This window comes from Melopsittacus undulatus, chromosome 3, assembly GCF_012275295.1.
Source record: "Melopsittacus undulatus isolate bMelUnd1 chromosome 3, bMelUnd1.mat.Z, whole genome shotgun sequence".
Lineage (NCBI taxonomy): Eukaryota > Metazoa > Chordata > Aves > Psittaciformes > Psittaculidae > Melopsittacus > Melopsittacus undulatus.
The window spans coordinates 58,791,432-58,817,508 of record NC_047529.1 but is presented as its reverse complement, the minus strand read 5'-3'; the positions used below and the strand labels follow the sequence as shown (position 1 = coordinate 58,817,508).

At 37.1% G+C, this 26,077-nt stretch overlaps 1 protein-coding gene across 3 annotated transcripts in view; it reads left to right on the top strand.

Moving 5' to 3' along the window:
* ATG5 (autophagy related 5) overlaps positions 1-26,077 on the top strand; it is a 77,921-nt gene that overhangs the window by 28,720 nt on the left and 23,124 nt on the right. For all 3 annotated transcript variants that reach the window (XR_004081326.2, XM_005154663.3, XM_031054065.2), the window contains exons 6-7: positions 3,842-3,936; positions 22,367-22,484. Coding sequence is in view for 2 of the 3 variants with exons in the window: in XM_005154663.3 (XP_005154720.1) it covers positions 3,842-3,936; positions 22,367-22,484 (213 nt within the window). In the remaining variant the exon portion in view is untranslated. The remainder of the gene's footprint in view (positions 1-3,841; positions 3,937-22,366; positions 22,485-26,077) is intronic.

Genomic DNA, 26,077 nt, shown 5'->3' with positions numbered 1-26,077 from the left:
TTACTAATGTTTAATGGTTTTGTCCTGCAAAGATTCACTTGTTTGCCATATATGTCACAAGGGACATAATACTTAAGCTCCTACTGTCTGTTATTTGTTCAGAATTCCATGTTCATCTGATCCATAAGATGTATTTTCTCATTTCTGTTGAATTTTGAGGACAGTAAGCTGTCCACTCAACTGGCCTAGTGACTGCAATAGTAAACAAGCAAATGAAGTTATGTTTGTTTCAATTATGTTTAAGTAGGATGTCTCCAAATATGTAGATTCCTTATTTAAGAGTCTGCTGAAGCTAGCTAAGTAAGCTTTGTTTATTTTGGTTTGTGTGTCACATAATTAGTAATTCTATCAACTGAATATATAGTTAGAAGTGGTACCTGGAGTATAAATCAATCAGTGGCTACTGTCCACACAGTCTGTAGTGAAGATTGTAAGCTATTCACAATGCTGTCTCCAAGGACGAGGGAAGTGTGCTAGGTCTTCACCTCCCCTCTGATGGAGCTTGTGAGGAGGATGCAGTCAGTCATTCTTTGTGTCAGACTTTGTAAGAATAAACCTCTGAGAGTAGGCTGGGGTTCCCAAATGCAGGCTTGCTTGGGCACAATCAAAGCCAACGTCATCACTATCAAAGCCACCTGCTGAGCTCCCCAGCTGCTGAGGTATGGGGTGGTGCCCTGTGTCCAAGCAGCAAATCATCTCAGGCAGGTGCCTACATGGTGATGCAGACTGCCACTCATGTAAGTGCTTGTCAAGAGGCACTTGCCCCTCAGGAAACAAGGGTGTGGAAGTACTTTGAGATAAGTATCAGGAAATGCTCCAACAGCATACCTGGCAGGAATTTGTCTGCCATTTCTTGGAAATTCCTTCCTTGTCACATTCAGTCAGGAAAAGCAATGTATTGTAAAACCTGCAGTATATATTAACTATGTCTTTTAGCGCACTGACAGGCATCTGTGCTGTACATGGGAGTGAAACAAATCTCAGACTCTTTCAATCTTCTGAAGTTCTTTTAATTGTTATTAGCAGTTTTGGAAGCGGGATGATCCTTTGTTCTCCAAATAGATTTCCTGAATTTCACCTTACCTCAGGGGGACTGAATTCTGTAGTTGTTATACCACCAGGTTTCTTGAGACTTGTCTGAATATTGTGCTGAGGAGGGAAAATTGGAAAAACTGCTCCTGAATAAACATTACTGTGTTGGGTGTCTTGAGGAGTTGGAGCCTGTAACAGATCTTACTTCTTACTTTTCTCTTTCTAAAGCTGCCTTCTCTAATAAGGCTAGCAGCAGCTTTATTCATCTTATCTCTTGATGTCCCTTTCTGTCACTTTTGGTATTTGTTATTTGCTTGATTTGAGTAATTGATTTGCATGTATAAAAGCCTTTATGGCTCTAGACCTGTGCTGTCCTTAATAATTTTAAACATAGTAAGCTATGCGGTTCTTGTAATGTCTGAACAGGATGAAATGGTGTGCTGCCTTGGGCTGCATTACTAAACCTATTTACTTGGATAATATTAACAAAAATGTGTTTCAAACATAACCTTTTATTTTCAGGTTGTGTCATGAAACTAGCAGTATATTTTCTGATTATATTGTACATTGTTGAAGATTATTTTAAGTTTTACATATCCAAATGTAAACCCCTCAAGAAGTTTTTCTACCATTTTAGTTTCTCTGCTGCACCTATTATTCATACATAGTTTAGAACAATAGGGTATTCTCACTCAACTTTGAGAGTGTGGACTGGTAGCAGTAGGGGGTGGGGTGAGGGAGCAGACACTATTGAGGTAACGAAATCCGTAACATGTGGCACAATATTTCCTAACAGTGGGAGATACAATATGAATTCAGGTTGCTTTCTCTTTCAGTTTGGTAAGTTGCCACATTACAGTTTTTATAGGAGACTACAGATGACCTACCTTTGGTTTCAGAATAAATAGGGAAGAGAAATGTAGGGAAAAGCTATCAGGAGAGCTGGCTACTCTGGATATGGAGAAAGCTGGGGTTTTCAATGACTTTTTTCCCTCAGTCTTCACTGGCAAATGCTCTGACCACACCCCCCAAGTCTTGGAAGGCAGATGCAGGGACTGTGAGAATGATCACCTTAGGCCCACTGTAGGAGAGGATGTGGTTTGTAATCATCTTAAGAACCTGAATGTGCACATGTCTGTGGGACCTGATGAAATCCATCTGCATGTCCTGAAGGAGCTGGGGACTGGAGTTGCAAAGCCACTGTCCATCATATTTAAAAATCATGGCAGTCAGGTGAAGTTCCCAACGATGGAAAAAGGGAAATATAACCCCCATTTTCAAGAAGGGGAAAATGGATGACCCAGGGAATTACAGACCAGTCAGTCTCACCTCTGTGCCTGGCAAAATCTGGGAGCAGATTCTCCTGGAAGGCATGCTAGGGCACATGAAAAACAACAAGGTGCTTGGTGACAGCCAGCATGGCTTCAGTAAGAGGAAATCCTGCCTGACCAATTTGGTGGCCTTCTATGACAGGGATACGGAACTGATAGACAGGGGTGGAGCAGTTGATGTCATCTACCTGCACTTGTGCAAAGTGTTCTACATTGTCCCACATGACATCCTTGTGTCTAAATTGGAGAGGCATCAATTTGATAGATGGACCACTCAGTGGATAAAGAACTGGCTGGATGGCCACACGCAAAGAGTTGTGGTCAATGGCCCAATGTCCAGCTGGAGACCAGTAACGAGTGGTGTCCCTCAGGGGGACCAGTCTTGTTCAACATCTTTGTGGCTGACATGGGCAGTGGGATTGAGTGTGCCCTCAGCAAGTTTGCCGATGACACCGAGCTGTGTGGGTCTGTTGATACGCTAGAGGAAAGCAATGCCATCCAGAGCGACCTTGACACGCTTGTGAGGTGGACTGATGCCAACCTCATGAAGTTAAACCATGCCAAGTGCAAGGTCCTACACCTGGGTGGGAGCAATCCCAGGCACAGCTACAGGTTGGGCAAAAAAAAGACTCAGACCAGCCCTGCGGAGAAGGATTTGGGGGTGTTGGTTGATGAGAAAATGAACATGAGCCAGCAGTGTGCGCTTGCAGCCCAGAAACCAACTGTATCCTGGGCTGCATCAAGAGGAGCGTGACCAGCAGGTGGAAGGGGGTGATCCTGCCCCTCTACTCTGCTCTTGTGAGACCTCACTTGGAGTATTGTGTGCAGTTCTGGTGTCCTCAACATTAAAAGGACATGGAACTGTTAGAACAAGTCCAGAGGAGGGCCATGAGGATGATCAGGGGACTGGAGCACCTTCCGTATAAAGACAGTTTGATAAAGTTGGGGCTGTTTAGCCTGGAGAAGAGAAGGCTGCCTGGAGACCTCATAGCAGCTTTCCAGTATCTGAGGGGGGCTATAAGGATGCTGGGAAGGGACTCTTCATTAGGGACTGTAGTAATAGGACAAGGGGTAACATGTAAAAACTTAAACAGGGTAAGTTTAGATTGGATATAAGGAAGAAGTTCTTTACTGTAAGGGTGGTGAGGCACTGGAATGGGTTTCCCAGGGAAGCTCTGAATGCTCCATCCCTGGCAGTGTTCAAGGCCAGGTTGGACAGAGCCTTAGGTGACCTGGTTTAGTGTGAGGTGTCCCTCCCCATGGTAGGGGGGTTGGAACTAGATGATCTTAAGGTCCTTTCCAACCCTAACTATTCTATGCTTCTGTAATTCTATGCAAATAAATTCATATAGGTCAAACTTATGTAAGGAAATTCTCCATGTTTTTTATGTTTTTCCATTCCTGTCTCGTTTACCAGTCTTGAGCTGGAAAAGAATATGTGTTATTAATATTAACAAGATCTAATTTTACCTTCACAGATAAATTTGAGCAGTTTTGGGCAATAAATCGAAAACTCATGGAGTATCCTACAGAAGATAGTGGATTTCGATACATCCCATTTAGAATTTATCAGGTAGGAGAAAATGAAATAAAACCACTGTTACCAAAGTTTCCCACTGATGTGTCATGTATCATAACCTTTTTTCGGAATTATACATTCCCTTTTCTAACATTATGCTATTACTTTATATGCTTATCATTGCTGTATCTGAGTTGTATAAATTAGCAAATTAGTTATATATGGACTGTATTTGTGATAATATATACAATTACCATTTGTAACTGTGTAGTACTTACGAATGTACTAAGGCTGGTATAGATTATGTTTGGGGCTTTGTTTTTAAAAAGCTAATTCTATCATTAAAAATAAAAAAACTGCCAACTATGAAGACTGCTTTGAGTGCGGAATGCCCTTTGAAAGGTCTAAGATATTTCAGGAGCAACACTTTTCCCTCAACCACTGCATAGGCTTTTTTTCTTGTTAGTCTTATAAGGTGAAAGTCATAGCATAGGTCTTGCATGTAGTTCTTACCTTTGTCTTGTAGTTGTGTATTATAGAATCCAAAACTGTATTTGAATATATTTCATATTAATTTGCCAGTGCACCTGTTTTTCTCAGTGGTTTATTTGGAGACTTATTCCTTGGAATCCTTCACAATTTTTTTATATCCCCTTTTTGATAGCGTTGAGGTCAAAATGAAGTTTGGAATTATGTATGGTTAAAAGTTTATATAGAATTAATGAAGCCTCTCTGCAAATGAAATAGTTCCGATCTGTTCTGTCTTCAAAACATTTTTATCTATTTACATTTAAGTTTTGCACCTGTAGCTATCAAAAATCCTTTATTCGTAGTACTGAGTACTCTGATACTACTTTTGGAACAGGCTTTAGTGGCCATGCAAAGCTATACAGTCTTACAGTGAGACTGAAGTAACTTTTAGTGTTAGATTTAAGACATTTACTGTCATAATGAAACCTTAGATTGAGAACGGAAGTCAGTTATTTTGTTAGAGATCATAGCAGATGGCAAGGTTTTTATTAACATCAAAAATATGTATCAGTAAAGTAGTTCACTCACAGTATTTTGTTTGGTAACTAAGTTGGGTTTTTGTTTACTGATAGGCTTGGGGGTGTTTTTGTTTGTTTTTGCTTTGTTAGGGTTTTTGGTTTAAGTCTTTTCATAGAAATAAGGTAAATGGGTTTGCACAAATGAAGGTTTTGCTGTCTGAATAAGGTACAGACCTTTAAACTGTGAGGGAGGTTTTGTATATCACATGATTTCAAGCTAGTAAAGCTTTTTTTTTTAAATAGAAAAAAAAGAGAAAAAAGGCAATTCAGTGAAAAAAGGCAATTTTGTAATATATATCCCTTCAGCCAGTAGTATTTGTTCTCGTTTTCATTATGTTTTCAACTGGAAACCCTTACTTGATATAGTTTAAGCCCAAAATACCTAACTAAGAATGAAATAAAGATGATGCTGAGACAGCCTTTGAGAAGGTTGGTGTGTATTATTTTCAGTAATGCCTTTCTTAATATTTCTAAATGTAATGTTCCTCTTTTTTGAAAACGTGGATGCAGGTGTTTCTAGCTTTTTTGGCTTGGCTTGGTCTGTGTACTGATTACTGCTCATCATAAAAGTCTGTGTGTTTAAAGGAATTTTCAGAAAGCATTAGGGAGGGTGAGATTATCATTTAATTCCAAGCAAGGAATTGATTTGTGTAATTTTAACATAATCCTACAGTACTTGGTGAGACTTGCATATGCTGAAGTAACCACCTCAAAGGTATTTTTAAGATGCATTTAACCCTGATCATAACTGGATTAAATTTCTATTAGTGCTGGTATAAGTCAGCTATGCATTCTGGTTGGCTGCTTGCATATCTTTACATAAACACCTGAAAGCCAGTTTAGCCTGGGTTTGTGTTACAGTGGATATTTATTCCCCATGTGTTTTTGTAGATACTTAAGGATATGCAGGTGGATGGCAGGAAATACTAGGCATTGTCTTCAGTGGAGAAGAGATCCTCTTCTTAGTCTCTATACCTTCCATTACTCCCAAATTATTGGAAGGAAATTCTGTGAAGGGAGCTGCTTAGATTATGCTTGGGCAGTATGAGGATGAATTTGTTTTCCTTCAAAGAAATGTACTAGATTATGATATTGATTAAGAAAAATCAGCTTTAGTAATTATTAAATGTATCTGGAGAAGTTGATGCAGGAAAAAGTGTATGCAATAAAGTGACCGGATGTGCTTTTCACTGAAGGCTTTATATTTCAAAACTCAAAATACTCTTTCAGTTGTAAAGCTTGTCTATTGAAATACATTTCTAAAGAATAATATGAATCATACCTTGTGTGGTATCCAAATCTGATGGTGTGTGTGGGAGAAAAAGATGGCAAAAATATGAATGTTGTACTTGGGTAAGTCAGAGCTAAACTAACCACAGGTAATTGTAAAAGCCCTTGTCCAGCACCTCTTCTTTTAAGTGTAGCAGTCAAGATTGGACCAGAATCCAGGCATCTACTGTAGAAGATGGAGTAAAAGACTTGAGTATTGCTAAGGATCAACTCATTTGCAGTTTTAAAAGTTTGCTTGAGAGATCTTGGAGATTTTATTACCAACTGTCATAGTCTGAGCTGTGTCATTATGGAGCTTGCACACATGAACCTTTGACAGAGTTGGAAACTTTTTCTACCAGAGATGGTTTAAAAACAGTAAATTTTTTTTGACACTTTCGCTTACATGTGTCCAAAAAAAAAAAAAAAAGGTTCCCCATGTCACTACTTGAGAAGTATAAGCTGCTGTGTCTTCAGTTGACATGTGCATGAAAATTTGCTTGCTTTTTTATCTAATAGTACTGTTGAATAGAGTGCTTTTTTCACTTGTTCTTTAATAGCAAGAGAGAAAATATTAATTGTTTTGCATATGTTATGCATTAAAAAGCATTGCTCTTCTTGTACAGTACTAGAGCTAGTTTGGCTTGAGGACTTTTCCCCATGTTCATAAGACCAGCTGGTTTTGCACTTTCTAATTGAGCAAAATATATAGCTGGTAGATGGCAAGAAGTTTTCATCAGTCCTTTGCTCCAGGCACTGTGACAGGGCCTATTAGGCACTGGAGAGGAGTCTCTACGTGCTGATAGAGATTACCCTGATGAACCACTCTGAGTCTGATCTGTTGTGCACTTAGTTTGCACTCATACATGAGTTTTGATATCTTGCTCTTGCCCTGTGTTATGCTTACCCACTTGCTCTTGCTTGCTCTTGTCAATCTTCCTCCTTTCCTCTGAATTCTGCCTATATTTCCAGTTGTAAGTAGCATTTCATTCTTGAGACTAAAATAACAGAAGTATGTAAAAGAAAGCATATTAAAACTATTCATTATATGTTTTTCTGTGCTTTTCTAGAGTTGCACTTAGCTTAAGGCAGGCTGGCTGTTGTTTGCCACACCAAAAAGGGATGGTCTGGAATTATTTGTTCACTTCTTTCTTTACTTGGGTACTAGGAGATGCCACTAGAACGTGGTACTGAAATGAGCATTTCCATTGCCTCTATTTTCTAAGGGTTTTGATTAGGTTATTAGTTTTATTGTCTAATTACATAATAGGCCTTAGCTTTGAACAGGTTTTACCTATTGTAAGTCCCTTAAGATCTTGTGTTTAAATTGTGCAGTCACAAATTGTTAGGATGTTTATCTGCTTTAGCAATGTGAGTAAAATTCCCCATGCTTAATAATACCTGGATTAGATCTAACACTTCGTTCTTTCTGTCAAGGTTGCCGTACCAAGATGTCTAAACAGATTTAAATGTCCACTGTGACCTGTACCCTAAAAATAGCAGGCCAGGAGGAGGAAATGAAATATTCTAAGGCAGTATTAATATCTGGCTCAATAAATGAATCAGAAGCCTGAGCATGGCCCTTTCTGAAGCAATGGAAGACTGGTTTAGTTTTATTGCCACATTAATTGGCAGAGCTCAGATAATTGCAAAACCCATATATGTGGAATATGCAAATCAGCATCACAATTTGATCCATATTATGACAGTTGGTCAAAACAGATTGTTTGGAAAGATACTGGGTCCACTTGTAAAGGCTTCAAGTAACAGTGAATCCACCCTTTTATGCTAGTGGGTTATTAAAATCTTTTTGTTGTTGTTTTTGGGGTGAAAAGCCTCCATTGCATTTCAAGGCTGAATTTGTCTGACTTCAACTCCATTTCTAGATTTTGTTTTGCCTTATACCACTTTAAAGTCTTCCGACTTTCTAACCTTCCAAGTTCACTTACAGAGTAATTTCAGCAGCTTCAGCTTTCTTCAGTAAGCTGAATCAATTGAACTCTTTAAGCCTCTTGTCAGGAGACGTGCTTACCCATACTGAAGTTGGTTTTTTAGTCGTTTTCAAACACTAGATGGTATTTTGATAATCCTCAAAATTAGTATTAGAAAGGTGTAGAGATTAAAAGTAAAGTTTATTTCTATAGAATTTTAGATCAAAAATACTTTAAGCATAAAGGTGAAGGATAGAGATAAAGTTAACTGCTATTTGAAACTGCATATCTGATTTTTTTTTATGAAAGAAGTTGAGATGCAATGGCTCGTTGAGTAAAAGAATTACAAGATTTAAGTGCTGTCAACCGGAAGAGGGCAACACAACACAGCAAGTTTCAGCATCTTGTTGCCTAGTGCAGAATACTCTTGAATAGACCTGTGGTTAATATTGTATTTAACTTTTTTCTTATTTATTAAAAATGACATTTTCATGAAGGATCTGCTGAAAATAGATCAGTTTATTTCTTAAAAACTTCCTTTTACAAAGAGGAAGTTTGAGTGAATAGGAAAACAGCGTGAAATGGTGGTTGGTTTCTGTAACAGGGCTGTGCTCAGCTGCATTTCTGTCCTAAAAGGAAAAAAATGGACTTTGATTCATCATCTAGTACACAGAATGACTTATTCTAATAACTGATGGCTCAGAACTGAAGAAGCACCAGCACATGTTCACCAGCTTTAAATTAGTTCAAAATCAAAGCTGTATGAATAAGAAAGTTTAAAAGCTTTTGTAGGCACATATTTTTCTTAGTGCCTCATTATTGGGAGAAAAAAAGCTAAACAAACAAACCAACCCTTCTATGAAGTATTGCATATGGGTAGCATGATCAATAAGTTACTATGCATACTTGTTTTGTGAACTTAATTGCTTTGTTCTGTGCTGAAAGTAATAGCAATTTGACAAATTGTCACCTTGAGTTGAAGGTCACTGCCACCACAGTTGTTCTGTAATTGCTTAAGCATTTTTGGTCCCTCTAAGTGCAAAGTGAAATGAGCTAGCTCAAACTAATGCTGTTAAAAATTACTTTTTTCCCCATGTTTTGTATTAAGGAATGTCCATGCAGTTCTTTTAAAAGACTTAAGGATCTCACCTGCAAGGTCAGCCTTGTGCCTGTAAGAATCTTAGTACAGAATGGGGGCTTAATCAGTTTAAAAGAAGAATTTTGCAATTATAACCTTTACTTGTCAAGAGATGTGACTGAAGTTTACATAAATATGCCCAAGTTATCTGTAAAATTGTTAATACATATATATGCCTGAGTTATCTGTAAAATTGTCAATCAGCCTAGTTCAGAGCTATTGTGAGAGTTGCACAGTGCTCTGAGGAAGAGGCGCAGGAAAGATGGGACTATAAAACAGCTGTTTGGGTAGCTCCTCTGAGCTGGTTGGACTGTTACCAGGCTGGATAGTTCTAAGCTAGATCAGGCTTGTCAAGAGAAGCTACAGAAATATTTTGAGTTGTGTGTAGATGTAGCTTGTGTGCAAAGAATACAGTAGTTTTGTTTGCATGAAAAGCAGTTTGTTAAGGTTCTGAATTATAAGTATAATATAAGTAAAGCAATTTTAATCCGGAGATATACTGGATTCTGCATATTAGGGAAAATTCGTTAGTATTTTGTTTTAAAGCCTTTTTTATCTTACTGGATCCTCTTCTGTGTCTAGGTGTTTCAAAACCAGTAGCATGTAAGTAGTAAATAAATTAACTTTATGTAAATAGTTACATAGATTTTTTTTTTGTTAGCTAAAGATAAGGCAGAATACATTCTGAGATACAATGAAATAATGAACGTTTAGTGGGGCTAAGATAGAAAAGCTATTTCTAATTTGAAAATGCATTAATCTTACTGAATATCTTATGCACTTCCTAATCATAAATTGCTAGTTACTTTTTTAGCAGATTATTCCTATATAAAACCCTAATTGGTCATCTTTCAGTGAATTGTCTTATGATAATGAACTCAGATATAAATAATTTATGTAAATGTTCATGCTACAAATTTGAACTTAAACCATGAGGTTTAGATTCTTGTGGCTTTGTTTAAGTAAACTGTTTCAGTGCTCTTGTATATTTATATATCACCCTAAATTTGTTATGAAAATTTATATGTATGCAATTTAAAAAAAATAAACAAATTGCAATTTTCACCTAAGCCTTGAGTGTTAATTCTTAAGAATATGAATATGATCAGAGGTGGGGATGAAAACTAAATGAAGCAATGATTCATTTGAATTATGTCTGTGTACAGTTACTGTTAGATCTTGCAATTTAAATGCAGTACTCTTTGGTATATTGTCACCTTTCTTTTGATCAATAAAACTGTTCACTTCTCTGTTTCATTTGGTTTAGTCAATACAAACTGATTTGCCACTTCCACTACATACTTTATCATGTGGTCAGGTTCTTATTTTGTAGTAGGAGGGATTTTTGCTACCTGAAACTTGCAATCCAGTGTTGTATCCCTCTGAGAATGGCTCTCATACTCTGATGTAATAGCAAAAAAAAAAAACTAAACAAACAAAACCAAAACAGTTTGTCAACTGCTTTACATTCTGAAAAAAGGGAAAAGCAAAATACGGATTTTTTTTTTTTCTTTAGAGGGATGAAGTCTTTTCTTCAAGGGTCATTTCTGTGGCTGTGTAGCATATGCTGTGCCTATTGCTTAGGAATTAAACTAGAGCAAAGCCTAGCCTATGATGATGATGCAAAAAGTTAACTGCATAGGTGAAAGTCACAACAGTAGTTGTTTTGGTTTGTCAAGATCAGTATGCCATCTTATGGTTCCTTTACTTATTTTTAACTAAAATAAATAAAGCAGATTAAATTTGCACAGAATTGAGGACTTAGAAAATACAGAAAGTGTTCCGTTTTTTGGAAAGCACCAAGACTCCTTTCTGCACTTTCCAGAAGACTGAAAGCAAATTGCACACAGGTAAGCAAGGAATGGAACAGACCTATGACAAACATCCTATGGTTGGATATGGCACCATACTCTAGGAATACTTTATGAATTAACAAACACATTTCTGAAATTTTGCTATCCTTGACTGTAGGAGTTTCTTCTAGTTTATTGTAGAAACCTAAGAATTATTTGGCTTAATGTTTTTAAGTAGATTGAAGGTGTTACGTGAAGTATTGAAATATTCATCAATCTTAAGCAAGCAATCTGATATTTGATTTTGTGAATGCAAATCCGTTTCTGACGTTGTTTGCTTTATAGGTAGTCAGTACTCAATTGCTTACTTTCATGTGGCGCTTAGTGTAGGTCAGTGTAAGCACAATAAGACACTGCAGCTGTGAAAAGCACTGTTGATTTGTTGTCACTGATTCTTCACATACCTTGATACATTACCAATTGTAAATACTAATTCCTTTCAGGGAAGGAAATTTAGTTCTTCAAGGATGTACTTATATTGTATATGTCTGTGTCTTGTCAGTTCTCAACAAAACTGTCTCTTGGAACTGCTTCTTCTATTTAGCTTCTGTTATTTTTGGCCTTAGGACCATTGCCTGCTGTCTGTTATAGTTGTTATCAGTCTCTTGAGTGTTGACTTTCTTCTGCTTGTAGGATCTGTACAATTCACTTGAGGTTAAATAATGGAAATTCAGTAGTTCAGAAAATATAGGCTATTTCCCCTGCACAAGCAAATTTAACAGATAATGTGAAAGACCAGGCTACAGCCAGAATGTGGTTCAGCCGTGCTTGTTAAGTATTTTGACATGAAAATGGTTGCGAGTCGTACTTCTGCACCTTTTGATGTGGAACTGGTAATGGGACTTCTGACAATATACACTCTCACTGAAACTGACCCACAGGGTGGGATTGTTGTGAAGCTAAATTGCTGCCTCTAGGTAAGGTACCTGCATTGTATTTTGGATTGCATCATGTGCCCCTTCAGTTCTAGGTTTTTATCCCTTTCTGGCAAAGGTCACTTAGTTGGCTTTATCTGCTGTATATGTGCAGATGAAGAGGTTTTTTTTCAGGGTTTTTCATGTAAATGAAAAGTAATTAATTAATTAAGTGTACCCAGTGGGACTGAGGTTTTACAATAAGAATTTTTTATGAAACACATCCACTTCAGATGGAAGAGTGTGCCATCTCTGAAGTGTCTCAGTGCCTACACTTAACAAATGTGAAGGTTCTCCTAAATAGCTTTTAAAGAATCCAGGGAGTTCAGTGGTGGGACCTATGGGAAGGAAGGGTAAACAGCATCATGGGCTGCTTTGGGAGGAGTGTTGCTAGCAGCTCAAGGGAGGTGCTCCCTTCCCTCTACTCAGCACTGGTGAGGCCACACCTGGAGTGCTGGGTCCAGTCTGGGGCTCCCCAGTACAAGACAGACATAAAGCTACTGGAGGGTGTTGAGCAAAGGGTCACTAGGATAATTAAGGCACTAGTGCATCTAATATGGGGGGGAAAGGTCTGGGAGAGCTGAGACTGTTCAACATAGAGAAGAAAAGGCTATAGGAGGATGTCATCAATGTGTATAAATATCTAAAGGGAAAGTGCATGAAAGAGCTAAGTACTTTCCAGCAGTGCCCAGTGGCAGAACCAGAGGCAGTGGGCACAAACTGAAACATAGGAGGCTCCCTCTGAACAACAGAAAATATTATTGCTGTCAGGGTCACCAAGCACTGGCACAGGTTGCCCACCAAGGTTGCAGAGTCCCCAACCTTGGGGACAGTCAAAAGCTTCTTGAATAGTTATCTGTCTGTAAGTGGCCCTGCTTGAGTATGGGACTTGGACCAGAGGTTTCTTCCAGCCTCAACCACTCTGAAATTCTGTGATTCAGAATCAACATGCTACCATGCTGAAAAGCCATTTGGAAAACCCAGTAGATGTTTTATCAAGCCACAGAAGCTTAAACTGTTCCTTAGAAACCATTGTTCTTACGGATTTTGTGACAGGCTTTTACTTCATGCTACAAAGCTAAAATCTAGAATTCATAAAAGGATCTGAGGAAAGCTTGTGGCTTTTTACTCCTTTATGTGCTTACACGACGTGATGTGAATATGTTTGGCATTGTTACAAAATCAGTAAGAACAGCGTGATGCATCTTTAGAAACAGTTAATAGAAACTGAAGCAGTCTTTTATTCTGAGGTGTTACAATTAACCCATTTTTCATCACTTAAATTTGATAGAAGAACATGTTCTAATTAAGTATATCTTTTTCAGATTAGTAGAACGTGTGCTTGGACTTTCAAATATTTTACATGGTTGTAATGACTCATTTTGTTGCTATTACACAAGCTTTTTGTAAAAGACTGTAAAGAAGCAACATTGCCACTTTAAACAATATGGAAAAGGGAGGTATTTTAAATGGTTCTTAATCTTTTTTAAAGATGAGCAAGTAATGTTCCTCAAGGTGTGTGGGTGAATTAACTGAAATAGTTGTCATATTTCTTTGTAGGTTTGCAATAAAGTTAAACTATTGTTAAGTGTGTAGGAGGCTAGAACTGTATGAAACAGTTGCTTCACACAGTGTGCTCTGTTCAGTGCAAGACTTTAAGGAAGGCAAGTTGTTACTCAAGTATGATTAGCAGAATAGTTCTTAACCATTCATGACCAAAAATTGCTCAATGATTTTGTCTAATAAGTTCTACTACATAGAAATTTAACTGTATTCCAGATGTGTTTATAATTCTGGTTGTGGCTTTAATTTGACTATGGTCTCAACTAAGATACTAGTTAATTCTGACATTAAGTATTGCTTGCATCAATTCTTGACATAACATTTGCCACATAACAGACCATAACAAGTTAAAGCTTCCACCAAGGGAATACGTCCTATAATTTTCTTGTTTTTAAAACAGTGATCAAAAACCAAAGGATTTCCCGCCTGTGTAATACTCTTAAAGTTCTTTAAAGAATAACAAAATTTTCACTGTACTTGGTATGTGTACAAGTTAGAATTTTGACCACAAGTTTATATTTTCTTGATCATATAAAGCATGCAAATGTAAGAAAATCAGTTTGAGTTAATTTGGAGACACTTGTTTAGTCTGAAATATAAAGCCTTCAGTGAAAAGCACATCCGGTCACTTTATTGCATACACTTTTTCCTGCATCAACTTCTCCAGATAAATATATACAGATATATATAGTAAGATTGTATGTCCTCATGTAATTATGCAATATTCTTGGTCAATGAGAAAATGAACATGAGCTGGTTTCAGTGTGCACTCGCAGCCCAGAAAGACAACTGTATCCTGGGCTGCATCAAAAGGAGCATGAGCAGCAGATCAAAGGAGTTGATCCTGCCCCTCTACTCTGCTCTCGTGAGACCTCACTTGGAGTATTGTTCTGATGTCCTCGACATAAAAAGGACATGGAACTGTTGGAACAAGTCCAGAGGAGGGCCACGAGGATGATCAGGGGACTGGAGCACCTCCCGTATAAAGACAGTTTGATAAAGTTGGGGCTGTTTAGCCTGGAGAAGAGAATGCTGCCTGGAGACCTCATAGCAGCTTTCCAGTATCTGAGGGGGGCTATAGGGATGCTGGAAAGGGACTCTTCATTAGGGACTGTAGTAATAGGACAAGGGGTAACATGTAAAAACTTAAACAGGGTAAGTTTAGATTGGATATAAGGAAGAAGTTCTTTACTGTAAGGGTGGTGAGGCACTGGAATGGGTTTCCCAGGGAAGCTCTGAATGCTCCATCCCTGGCAGTGTTCAAGGCCAGGTTGGACAGAGCCTTAGGTGACCTGGTTTAGTGTGAGGTGTCCCTCCCCATGGTAGGGGGGTTGGAACTAGATGATCTCAAGGTCCTTTCCAACCCTAACTATTCTATGATTCTATGATTTTTTTTAATAGTATATGTTTTTTTCATATCTTACCCTTTCATGTTATTTCAAATCTCAGGAGTAAGATGTTTTAAAAATGTATCCAAATACACATTTGTCATGACCATGTAAAAGTGTACATACAGAATTATCTTAACCTTCAATCTGGTAATATACTTTTGCATTATTAGTTTATGTGACTGCTGTTAGTGTGAATTAAATGTATAAAGTGTAGCTAGTTTGTTTCATATTTGGTTTTGCATGCCTCTTAAAAATGTTACGGAGTATAATGTTCTTGTTCATCACCATAAACACTTAAACCTCATGAGGAAAACAAATATTCCTTCTCACCACTTGACTGCAGAAGCCCTAGTACAAGAAGAAAATGAAAGAATGCATGGTTTTCTGTAGGTTGTAATCAGGTATATATTATAATTTTTAGTCACTGAAAATGTAATTTATTAGAACAATTTAAAGGGTATTTTAGGAAAGCTAAGTAATTTGTTTTGTTTTATATATTGACTTTACAGCTAGTCCTGCAACCCACATCACATCCTGTCAATGAGTCAATTTTTCTAGTAATTCTAGATAGGTGTGTTGAGCATGTTTCTACTCCTTTTCATCTTACAGCTTTTAGTTACATATGGGACATATAAAACCATTACTTAATTTTTCTATTTAAAAAATTAATTAGTTCTATTTTTTAATGTAATGTACTTTATTCCTTGAACAGTGATATGATGTTGCAGTTAAGAGGTTAAAAATTCTGAATGCTAGCAAAAACAGTGCCGGCCTTATTAATAGCACACAAAATCATAACTAAAGTGTCTGTTAGTTTGCAGAGACTAATTAAAGAAATACTAGAAATAGTATTTCAGGAATTTTGGAATGTTGTTCCCAGTCCTAACAACTTGGAGAATAACTGATCTAGAAATATCATCAGTGTACAATAAAGCAGTGGGGTGTCTCTAGCTTAGAAGATTTGAAGGAGCGGAATGGAGCAATGATTACAGAATGAAGACAAATTGTGTTGTGTTTTATGCCTCTCAATCTCAGAAAATACTGATGAAATTTGAAAGGTATCAGATTTCAAATGGATAAAATTAGACCATTTTTGAGTCTTCTTTAATATCATGCAAGATTTGAAGAGCAAAGAGAATTCACTTCCTTATTTTTTTACAAACATCTAAGGAAGATGTAAGAATCAAGCTGGGTTTTGCTTTGAATATGTCTTGTATTAGAGAGGAATCTGGGGTTTGGGGTTTTGTTTATTTGTTTTCTGCTTCTCGGACTGCTCTTTGAGTAATGGCAGCTTGTTAAGAAACGGCTTCCTTCATTCGTGTTGAAATGAACAAGTGACCTCTTATTGAATTCGTTGGGAAGTGGACACAATTTAAATGTATTTGTGAGTAACAGATTATTTTACATAGTTGTGGGTGGTGGTTTTTTTTTTGTTTTTTGTTTTAATCTGTAGGTTTGTGGCTAACTTACTGAAACATAGTGTTTGGGCTATGTACTATATATATACACTATATACACAATATACACTACATATACTACATATATATATATACACATATATACATATGTATAGTGTATATATACATAGTGTACTATAGTATAGTACTGAAAATGAAGTTACCTTGATGTTGTGTTTTGGCATTTTAATAATGGATTTCAAGTTATGCTGTAACTTGAATCTCTGGCCTACAGAGTGTGTAAGTGTACCATTTCTTAGCACCCTTTGAAAATACTATTTCAAGGCTATCCTGACTGAAGTACAAAGTAATACTTACAAAATAGTCAATGTAAGAGTGTAATAATTTTTTTAGATATTTTTTGAAGTAAAATACTGAGACACTAACTAACATACACATCTTTCAGAATCTATTTACTTAGAAGCATAAACTGGAAAGTGTGCTGGGAAGCAGCAGCAGTTCTGAAGAGGGGAATATTTTAAGATTATAAACACAAATTGAAAATAAGATTGAACCATAGGAGAACAAATTAATTTACTAACTAATACAGTGTCCCCTGTATTTCTTACTTTGAGATTACAAAGGAAAGTGAAAGGGAGAATTTGAACTTTTGCATCACAAGTTTGCGCTTAGAGTAGTATTTCCTTCAATACACGCTTGCCTAGCTGATTTTTAAAGCTTGTATTATTTGAATGATGAAATAGGAACCAATTGCAAGTATCCATTAAGTAATATTGGTATTTTTAGCTACATGAGCACCTTTACTCTGTTGTGGAGTTAGTTAGTATTTGATTATTGCACTAAGATTCTTCTGTCATTCGAGCATAAGCTGAAGATCTCTTGATAGGTGGGACATAAATTAATACTTAAAAATACTAAATTGGCTGTATGAACAAGAAATATCCAGGGAAGTGCAAAGAAGGACTGCTGTAGATATTGGCCAGTTATTTATACAGCAATATTTTGCAGCATTTAACTTATAGTATTGATTTAATCTACTTCAGTTAATACTGGCCATTACCAATGCAATTTGCTGCGATTTAGTTTCGCTTTTAAGAAAGAGCATGACTGGAGATAGGAAGCTTAGAACAGCATCACTGCATGGTGGGGGAAGAATTAAAGGTCTGTGTACATGCAATTTTGCTTAAAAAACATTTTATTATCTGTTGTGTCTAGCTTGTGCAGCCTGCAGACATCCCAGTAATGCAGAATAATGAACATGAGTTGGACTAAATCTGCTCTTAGATTTCTTTACTGTATAGTCAGTATATTCAGGGAGTAGTTAATTTTCCCAAAATTTCTTTTTCATATAAAATAACCATTATGCAAACTATTATTATTGCTTTTAAAGCTTCATGGTTGAGTTTAAATCACTTTAAATGAAATGATAAATTTAAATTATGGGAGGTTTTTTAGTGTAAAGTGTTCATTACAAAGCAGCACAAACTATGAACTTGACAAGTTAGTGAAAATATGATGGAGTATATAGGGAAGTCTCAAGTTTTACAGTTTTAAGCTGCCAGCACATGTGGGAATTGTAAGGAATTCATTTTTTGCTTTGTGGTTTTTATATGCATGGTAACTTTTATTTGTTTGAATACTATTAGAGTAGCAGCAGTATGTTTAGACAGAATATCCAAATCCCTTCCTCTAGATGGAAATACTTGTAACTGTGATTTTTCCAGATTAAAACCCAGCAGTTCGTGAGTTATGTTTTTCATTTTAAGATGCATCCTGTATAAAATATCTGACTAATTAAATTGTGGATTTCAGACAGTGTTTGATGTTCTGTTGATTCTGAAAAGGACCAGGCAAACTGACTACTTCGGTTTTTGGGTTGTTGGTTTTTTTTGTTTGGTTGGTTTTTTTGGCAGGATAATAGGGAAGAAAAAGAGTCGTAATTGCTAGGACAATATGTAACTCTATAGCTTGTCTCTGATCCCTGAGTCTTTAGGCTGCTTTAAAGGGCCTCTTAAAACTTTCCCTCACCTGTAACTCTTCTTAATGCAAGTCTACCTGAATAGGTAATTTTTAATCTGTTCTTTTTCTCACTGCAGTGTAAATTTTTTTCACTGTCATTTTCCTATCACTGTTATTGTTTAAACTTTTTTTAGGAAGGATAAAGTCTTCATTTGTTCTGAAAAGGACAAGATTTGTGGTGCTATGTAGTAATGTAGAAGAATGAGAAATTTCAGTTGTAATAAATAGAAAATATGTTAATTTAGAGTTGAGTATTTGCTTTCATAAAAATTTGATTTGATACTAACTTGTGGACATAATCAGTGTAAAATGCACTGCAAATTTTGCGCCAGGGGACTGTCTTCACATGCTTACATGCCTGAAGGCATTTCCTCTGTGCATCCGTCATTGGCAATTATTCTCATCTCTTGTACACTACAAATGCATCCAGCATCTTTTGAACAGCTTACATTTACACAGCTACACTGTGACTGTAAAATAAAATAACTTAGAAAGTGCTATATTCTGTTGAAGCTGTGATAATCTTAGTAGAAAGAAACAATAGGTATGGTACAAATACATGCTTTATGCCTGATGTAGATTATTTAAAGTCATTTTCAGTTAACAGTTATGCAGTGCTGTCTGTGTGGGTTAGATTACAGATAATACTGTTATGTGTGATTAAGCAAATATTGTACAAAACAACATTAGGTAAGCAATTACTCACATTGGCTGTTCCTTCATGTGGTGCTGTGGTAAATACTGGAGTAGAAAGCTCTAGTCAAGTTGGGCTTATATTACTAGCTACCACACTTCAAAAGGGGTGATGGTAAGATTTTTCCAAGATTATTTATGCTCCTGTATGACTAAAATACTTGGAAAAGTTATTTTATAAACATTGCAGATTGTAGAATGGGATTTTTCTTTTGACTGTTTTAATGTATAAAGCATCTGCTGCATGGGAGGGAAGAAGTGTAAGCATGTTGGGGTAATACTCTTCCTGTAGGTTTATATTTGTGAACCACAGTCTTTGTATAAACAACTTGCAGTTACTTTTATCATTTTAACATTGATGGAGACCAGTGATTCTTATTTACATTACCACATCTGTATTGCTCAAGACTTAAAATGTAAAATTGAATTCATTTTCTATAATGTTTCATGATAGCAGCTGAGAATATTGCTGTGCAGCAAGTCTTTGGGAGGTTTTAGAAACTACATCTTTGACTTTTCCCTCAGCATGAAATCATAGAATCATAGAATGGTTAAGGTTGGAGAGGACCTTAAGATCATCTAGTTCCAATCTCCATGCCACAGGCAGGGGTACATTACACTAGACCATGTCACCCAAGGCTCTGTCCAACCTGGCCTTAATGATGATAACTAGGGAAAAATGTAACAGTTCATCAATATATGATGAGAAACTGCAGTATGCACTTCAGAAATTCATTTTTTAAAAGTCTGTTGAGGATAACCACCTTTGCTTGTATCCTTCTGGTGTTTATTTCTGCTTGTGGTACTTCAAATGGTAAGCACTTGGGAGATGTGATTAGATGTCTGAATAGTTATATTTTTTTTAATCAACTCAATAGAAAAATGTTTTGGCTGTAACAGTGTTTTAGGGATTTTGTCTTGTTTGTTGGTTTTAAATTTTTTTTTATGCTTGGAGGCACTTTTTTCAGTTTTTCATTGTAACATGCCAGGGTTCACTTCTCAAGTGTGGATCTGTCTGAGGTGGATCCTGCTGGCTCTGTGCCTTCCATCATTTTTCAGCTGTTCAGACATTTCATTAGCACTGTTTGTATCCACATTCTTCTACCCTGAGGTCGTAGAGGGTTGACTGCAGCATCTAGCTAGCTCCTTCTGATCACCCTTCATAAGAAGTAACTTTTGGAGATTGTTGGCAAGAAGTAACAAGTAGCTGTGTCAACAGTTCTGCAGTGTACTGCCCTGGAATTACTTAGAGGTAGTGTACCACTCTAAGGAAAAGGTTCCTTGCCCTGCTGTTTCAGAGAGGTGAATGATAGTTAAGTTGTCATGGTTAATCTATTGGTTGTAGCTTTTCATGTAGGTAGGTGACAGAGACCACATTGTAACTTCCTTTCAAAATTGTTTTGTAACTTCAAATTTTTTACTATACTTGAGGTTTGCTGGGGCTTTGTTCATTTGTTTGCTGTGTTGTTTGGTTTTTTCTTCCCCAAAACCTCTGCCAGGAGGTAGAATAGTTTTTGATGTTGAGTTGTGTTGTTTTGCTTTTATTTTTTTAATTACCTCAGTAGGACACGAACCGCTTTTGAGAGGCAGGAAACCAAATTTGGAAGAACCAGTGTCTCATATTGCTTTTTCCAATTAAGATGGCATGTGGTGAAAGTTTAATTTACTGGAGCCCAGTCACCGATAATGCAGGCCACATCAGCTGATTTCTGGAGTTGCTAGCAGAAATCTGTTAGCAACAATTTAGAGCTTGATTAAAACTTTTGGATTTATTGAATATGAGTTTTTCAACTTCCGTTTTCTGGCTCAGGTGCCCAGTTTGGAAGGAGAGGCCACACTCTTGGAAATAAACTTTTCCTCTCCTTTCCAAGATAAGATTCTTGTTGATATTGAAAGGACGGGGAAAAGGGTTGCTTGTACAGATACACAAAGAAGGGGATTGCCTTAACATAACCACAGTTCTTCAGTAAATACTTCTGTGGATCATACAGGGCCAGGAGGCATGGATGGATGAATGAAGAGCTTCTGGACAAACTCAGACGCAAAAAGGAAGTATACAGAGGGTGGAAGCAAGGACAGGTAGCCTGGGAGGAATACAGAGAAATTGTCTGAGCAGCCAGGAATCGGGTTAGGAAAGCTGAAAGGAAGGCTAGGGAAAATGTGGACCCTCTTTAGAAGGAAATGGGAGACATGGTGACCTGGGACATGGAGAAGGCTAAGGTGCCTTCTCCATGACATTTTGGTGCCTTCTCAATGACATTTTGCATCCGTCTTCACTGGTGAGTGCTCCAGCCACAGTGCTCAAGTTGCAGAAGGCAAAGGCAGGGACTGGAAGAAAGAACCACCTGCTCTAGGATCAGGTTTGAGACTTAAGGTATTTGAAGGTGCACAAGTCCATGGGACCTGATGAGATGCATCCACAGCTCCTGAGGGAACCAGCAGATGAAGTGGCTAAGCCACTCTCTGTCATATTTGAGATGTTGTGGCAGTCTGGTTAAGTTCCCACTGACTGGAAGAGGGGAAACATTAAAAAGTTTTTTTTTAAAAGTTAATTTTTTAAAAAGGAAACCGTGAAAGTACAGGCCAGTCAGACTCACCTCAGTGCACAGGAAGACCATGGAGCAGAGACTGCTGGAAACTGCTAAGGCACATGGAAATAGGAGGAGGTGACTGGTGACAGCCAGCATGGCTTCACTAAGAGGAAGTTGTGCCAGACAGATTTGGTAGGTGTAAGAATTTAGGTTGCCTGTCAAGCATGGCACTTTTCTCTCTCTCCTTTTTTCTTGCAGCTGAAATAGTTTGAATTTTTCAGCATAAAATCTACTGGAAAAAAAAATCACGTGGCTTTAGCTATAACGCTACATGTTTGACATGAAAAGTGCTTAATGTGTTTTTAAAAGGGAAGAGATAAACTATTGTAGAAGGTATTGGATATTTCTTACAGTATTGCTTTGACTTGGAAAAACATCTAGGCTGATGTTGAGCTCCTAAGTTGGTGCTCACTGCTTTTTATACTTAAGAATGTATTGAAATGTTTTGTTTAAGCAAAACATTTTGTTCTGTTACTCCTGTAACAGAAGGTGGGTTTCTTTTAAATAAACTAAAATAAAATAAAAGAATGCGAATGCAAGATGTTTATTCTGCTGCAACCTCTTGTTCTGTCCTATCTTCTGCCTGTCTCGAATAATACAATGTATTTGCATGGTCCTTAAATTGTTGTTCTTGCTGATTTTGCTGTTAAAATAGGCAACCACAGAAAGACCTTTTATACAGAAGCTATTTCGACCAATTGCTTCAGGAGGACAGATGCATACTTTGGGAGATCTGCTAAAAGATGTGTGTCCTAGTGCTGTTGACCATGAAGGTACTGTAAAAATAACTTTTGTCCAGTAATGTAATTTTTTTCTGTTGATTTATTGGTTGGTTGGTTGCATTTTGGTTTTGTTTTGTTTTTTTTTAATACGGGGATTTTGGAGGTAGGACTATGCCTTAGTACCAGAGTTTCACTCCTTCATGCGCTATAGTGTGCCACACATCACATTGCCTGCAGTGTTTGGAGATGGTAAGGCTGAATCCTTAGACACTCCTGGAAAATTTATTTCTGGAAGATTTATTTTAAAATTTGTGTTTGCCTTCACACTGTTCTTAATAAAAACAGTGACATGTTACTTTCTGCATTTAAAAAATACATTCTTGAGGCAATGTCAACCGAAGTTTTAAGTTTCCTTTAATTTTATGCTGCATAATTTTTTCATACGTAGAATACCAAAATTGATAGAAATTTAAGTTTTTTTCAGAATACTTCTTTCTTGTTCAAACCCAACCTTTAAAAATGTACCAGAAAAGGAAGAGATTGTTGTAAGCATGTAATAGTTTATGTATAGTTACTAAGCAATATTGTGTGACAAGATACCAGTTAGTTCATATAGCATTATATCATTTTATACAGCAACATTTGTCAGTCAGTGCTTATTCAGAAAAATAATGTCTGGATTTTATTTAAGCCTCAAAGATTACAACTATTGGAACTCTGATATACTTTTTAAGTGGGATAAATGTAAAAGTTATGCAAAATTTATATGAATTTATGTGAAACATTTTTCTTCTTGTTTTTGCTGTTGTCTTGTCAGTACCTGTAAATGGGTAACTGTTTTTCAGTCAGTACATCACAATATGTTTTGGGAAATATCTGATATTCTAGAGAAGATCTTGGCACAGAATTTACTGATGTAGTATAAGTACTTCTGGACAGTAAAGCACGAAATTTGAAATCTGTAAAAATCTATAGGATTGCACACACAGAACTTGTGTAATTCAAAATCAAACACTTGTGGATTTCTTTAAGTATAGTGATCGTGGAAATCTACTGAAATCTCAACATATTTTTTTACCTGTTTAATACTTCTTAACACATGGAAACAATTTCCAAAAATAACAAAAAGTAAGAAAAATATGGAATGATGCTAGCCATGTGTCTATTTTTCCTAAGGCTGCTATAAATTTTAGAGCATAATTTTAAGTAATGCTTTCAGCTAGCTGTCCAAAAGATAAAGCAAGATACAAACAGATACTTAAATGATAGCACAAGCAAGTTTAACCATCTTTAAGTACTTAAGTGTGAGGATCCTCCTACAGACACTAGTGAAAACGTACAAAATGAATTAAAAAAAAAGAACATAAGAAGGATGATGTATTTTAACTTGAAAGGCACACAAGAGCACAAATTAAATGAAAGAAACTCAAAAAATATTTATGCAAAAAGTTATTCCAGGATATAAAAAATGGTCAGTTTTACATAGATTTGTGAAAGCTGCATACAGGGAATGTGCTAGTTACTGATAAAAATCCTATACTGTTGTCGTGGTTTAAGCCCAGAGGGGAACTCAGAACCACACAGCCGGATGGGGGAGGAAGATGGGGTGGAAAATTGAAAGAATGTAACTCCCATGGTTTGAGATAAGAACAGTCCACTAACTAAGGTATAACACAAACCACTGCTGCTACCACCAATAATAATAATTATAAGGGAAATAACAAGGGAAGAGAATACAACCACTCACCACCAGCCAACTGATACCCAGCCTAACCTGAGCATCGATCTAGCCCTTCCGGGTAACTGCTCCCAGTTTATATACTAGGCATGATATGCTCTGGTATTGAACACCCCTTTGACTGGTTTGGATCGGTGTCCTGTCTCTTCTGCCTCCCAGCTTCCCCTCCTTCCTGGCAGAGCATGAGACTCAGAAAGTCCTCGGTCAGAGTAAACATTACTGATCAGCGCAACTAAAACATTGTTGTTATCAGCGTTGTTCCCAGGCTGAAAGTCAAAAAACACGGCACTGCACCAGCTACTAAGGAGAAAAATGACTGCTACTGCTGAACCCAGGACAGTATCCACCTCTTACTCCATACCATTCATATCATGCCCAGATCCCACATCTTTCAATATACCATCACTTTTGTCTCATAAACAGGACAACTGTTTACTCAATGGGGCAAAAAATTGTGGTTACTTCTAGGAAATAAAACTAAAATAGGTACTATCCTTACACTTAGGAGGAATAGTTTCAAATTTGGTGGAAGGGTTTTGTTGTATTGGAATATGTTTGTGTGTTCCTCTCTAAATCTCTTAAATTTGGCCTAGTTTTCATATGTAAGATTCTACTAAGCAACTTGCAAACATTAATTTAATAAATTTGATCACTCACGTGAGTATGGGCTATCTAGGATTCAGTAGAATTTCTCCTGTAATGCACCTTTGTATTGTTTTGTTGTTCAGTTGCTTCTCTTATATTTTGAGTGTTCTCCTCCTTTTCTGGCAGGGAACAGAAGGAAATACTAGACCTAGCTAAAAACAGAAAATAACATGAAGTCTTGAGGAGATATGAGGGTAGACTGATACATAGAGCCGGTGAAGGCAGACTGACTGAATTTGGAAGAAAATTACTATCTGTGAGTCATTAAATGTGATGGCGAGAGCAACTATAAACAATGTGGTAGGATGAAAGAGATTGGGGCAAAAGCCAAACCCTGACATAATAACTGTGAACACCTGGACGAAGTAAGTGAGATAGATGATAAAAAGATGGGGGAGGAAAAGCAGTATCTCACATGTGGATCATACACTGGCAAAGTGATTTGGATGATCTGGAGACCTGTTTGGAAAAAATAATTGAATTAGAAGTTGAAAATAAGGGCAGTTTGCACTGGCAGAATGAGAAGGTGCAGGCGGATAGGTGGTCAGGATCTGGAGACAGTTAGAAAAGGGACTGGGGAAGACTTGTACAGTGTTTGATGTAGAAGTAGGCTACACCCCAGACAGGAATACAAAGTAGAAAATTAATCGTGGTAACATGGAAAGGAAAAAAAACCCTAGGAGATAGATCAGGAAGAGGCAGAACTAGAATAAAAAGGAAAGATGACAGAGAAGTGATCAGACTCCTGGAAAATTACCTGAAAAGGTGGATGCCCATGGCCTCAGTTCATCATACTCTCCTCACTGATGAATTAAGCTTATGGTGACCAGGATGACAACACACCTCATGTAAATGTTTCCACCCCTTGATTCCTCCAAGGGCGGAATCAGTAAGTGAATTTTGATTATTCTCTTGCTGGCTTAATCCACTCATTCACTCTTCACATGCAGTATGTACCATCTTAAGTGTTCACACTCTTAATACAGCTTTGAGCTATTAAAGAAAAAAGCCCCACTAACTCAATTGGAACGCATAATGCCACTTCTGAGTTTTGCCTGTAGAAATGTTAGCAGCCATAATGAGGGCATACTTCTCCCTTTTCCAGCAAGTAGACTCCCAAGATCTCAGCATGTCTGTGTTGCTGAAGTGTCCATGAAACCCACTCTGTCAACTCATTTTCTTTCTGCTGGTTCAGTGAGAGTTTAACAAACTTCCTCTGTCAGTAGATGCTCCACCAGTTCAAAAAGAGGAGGAGACTGTA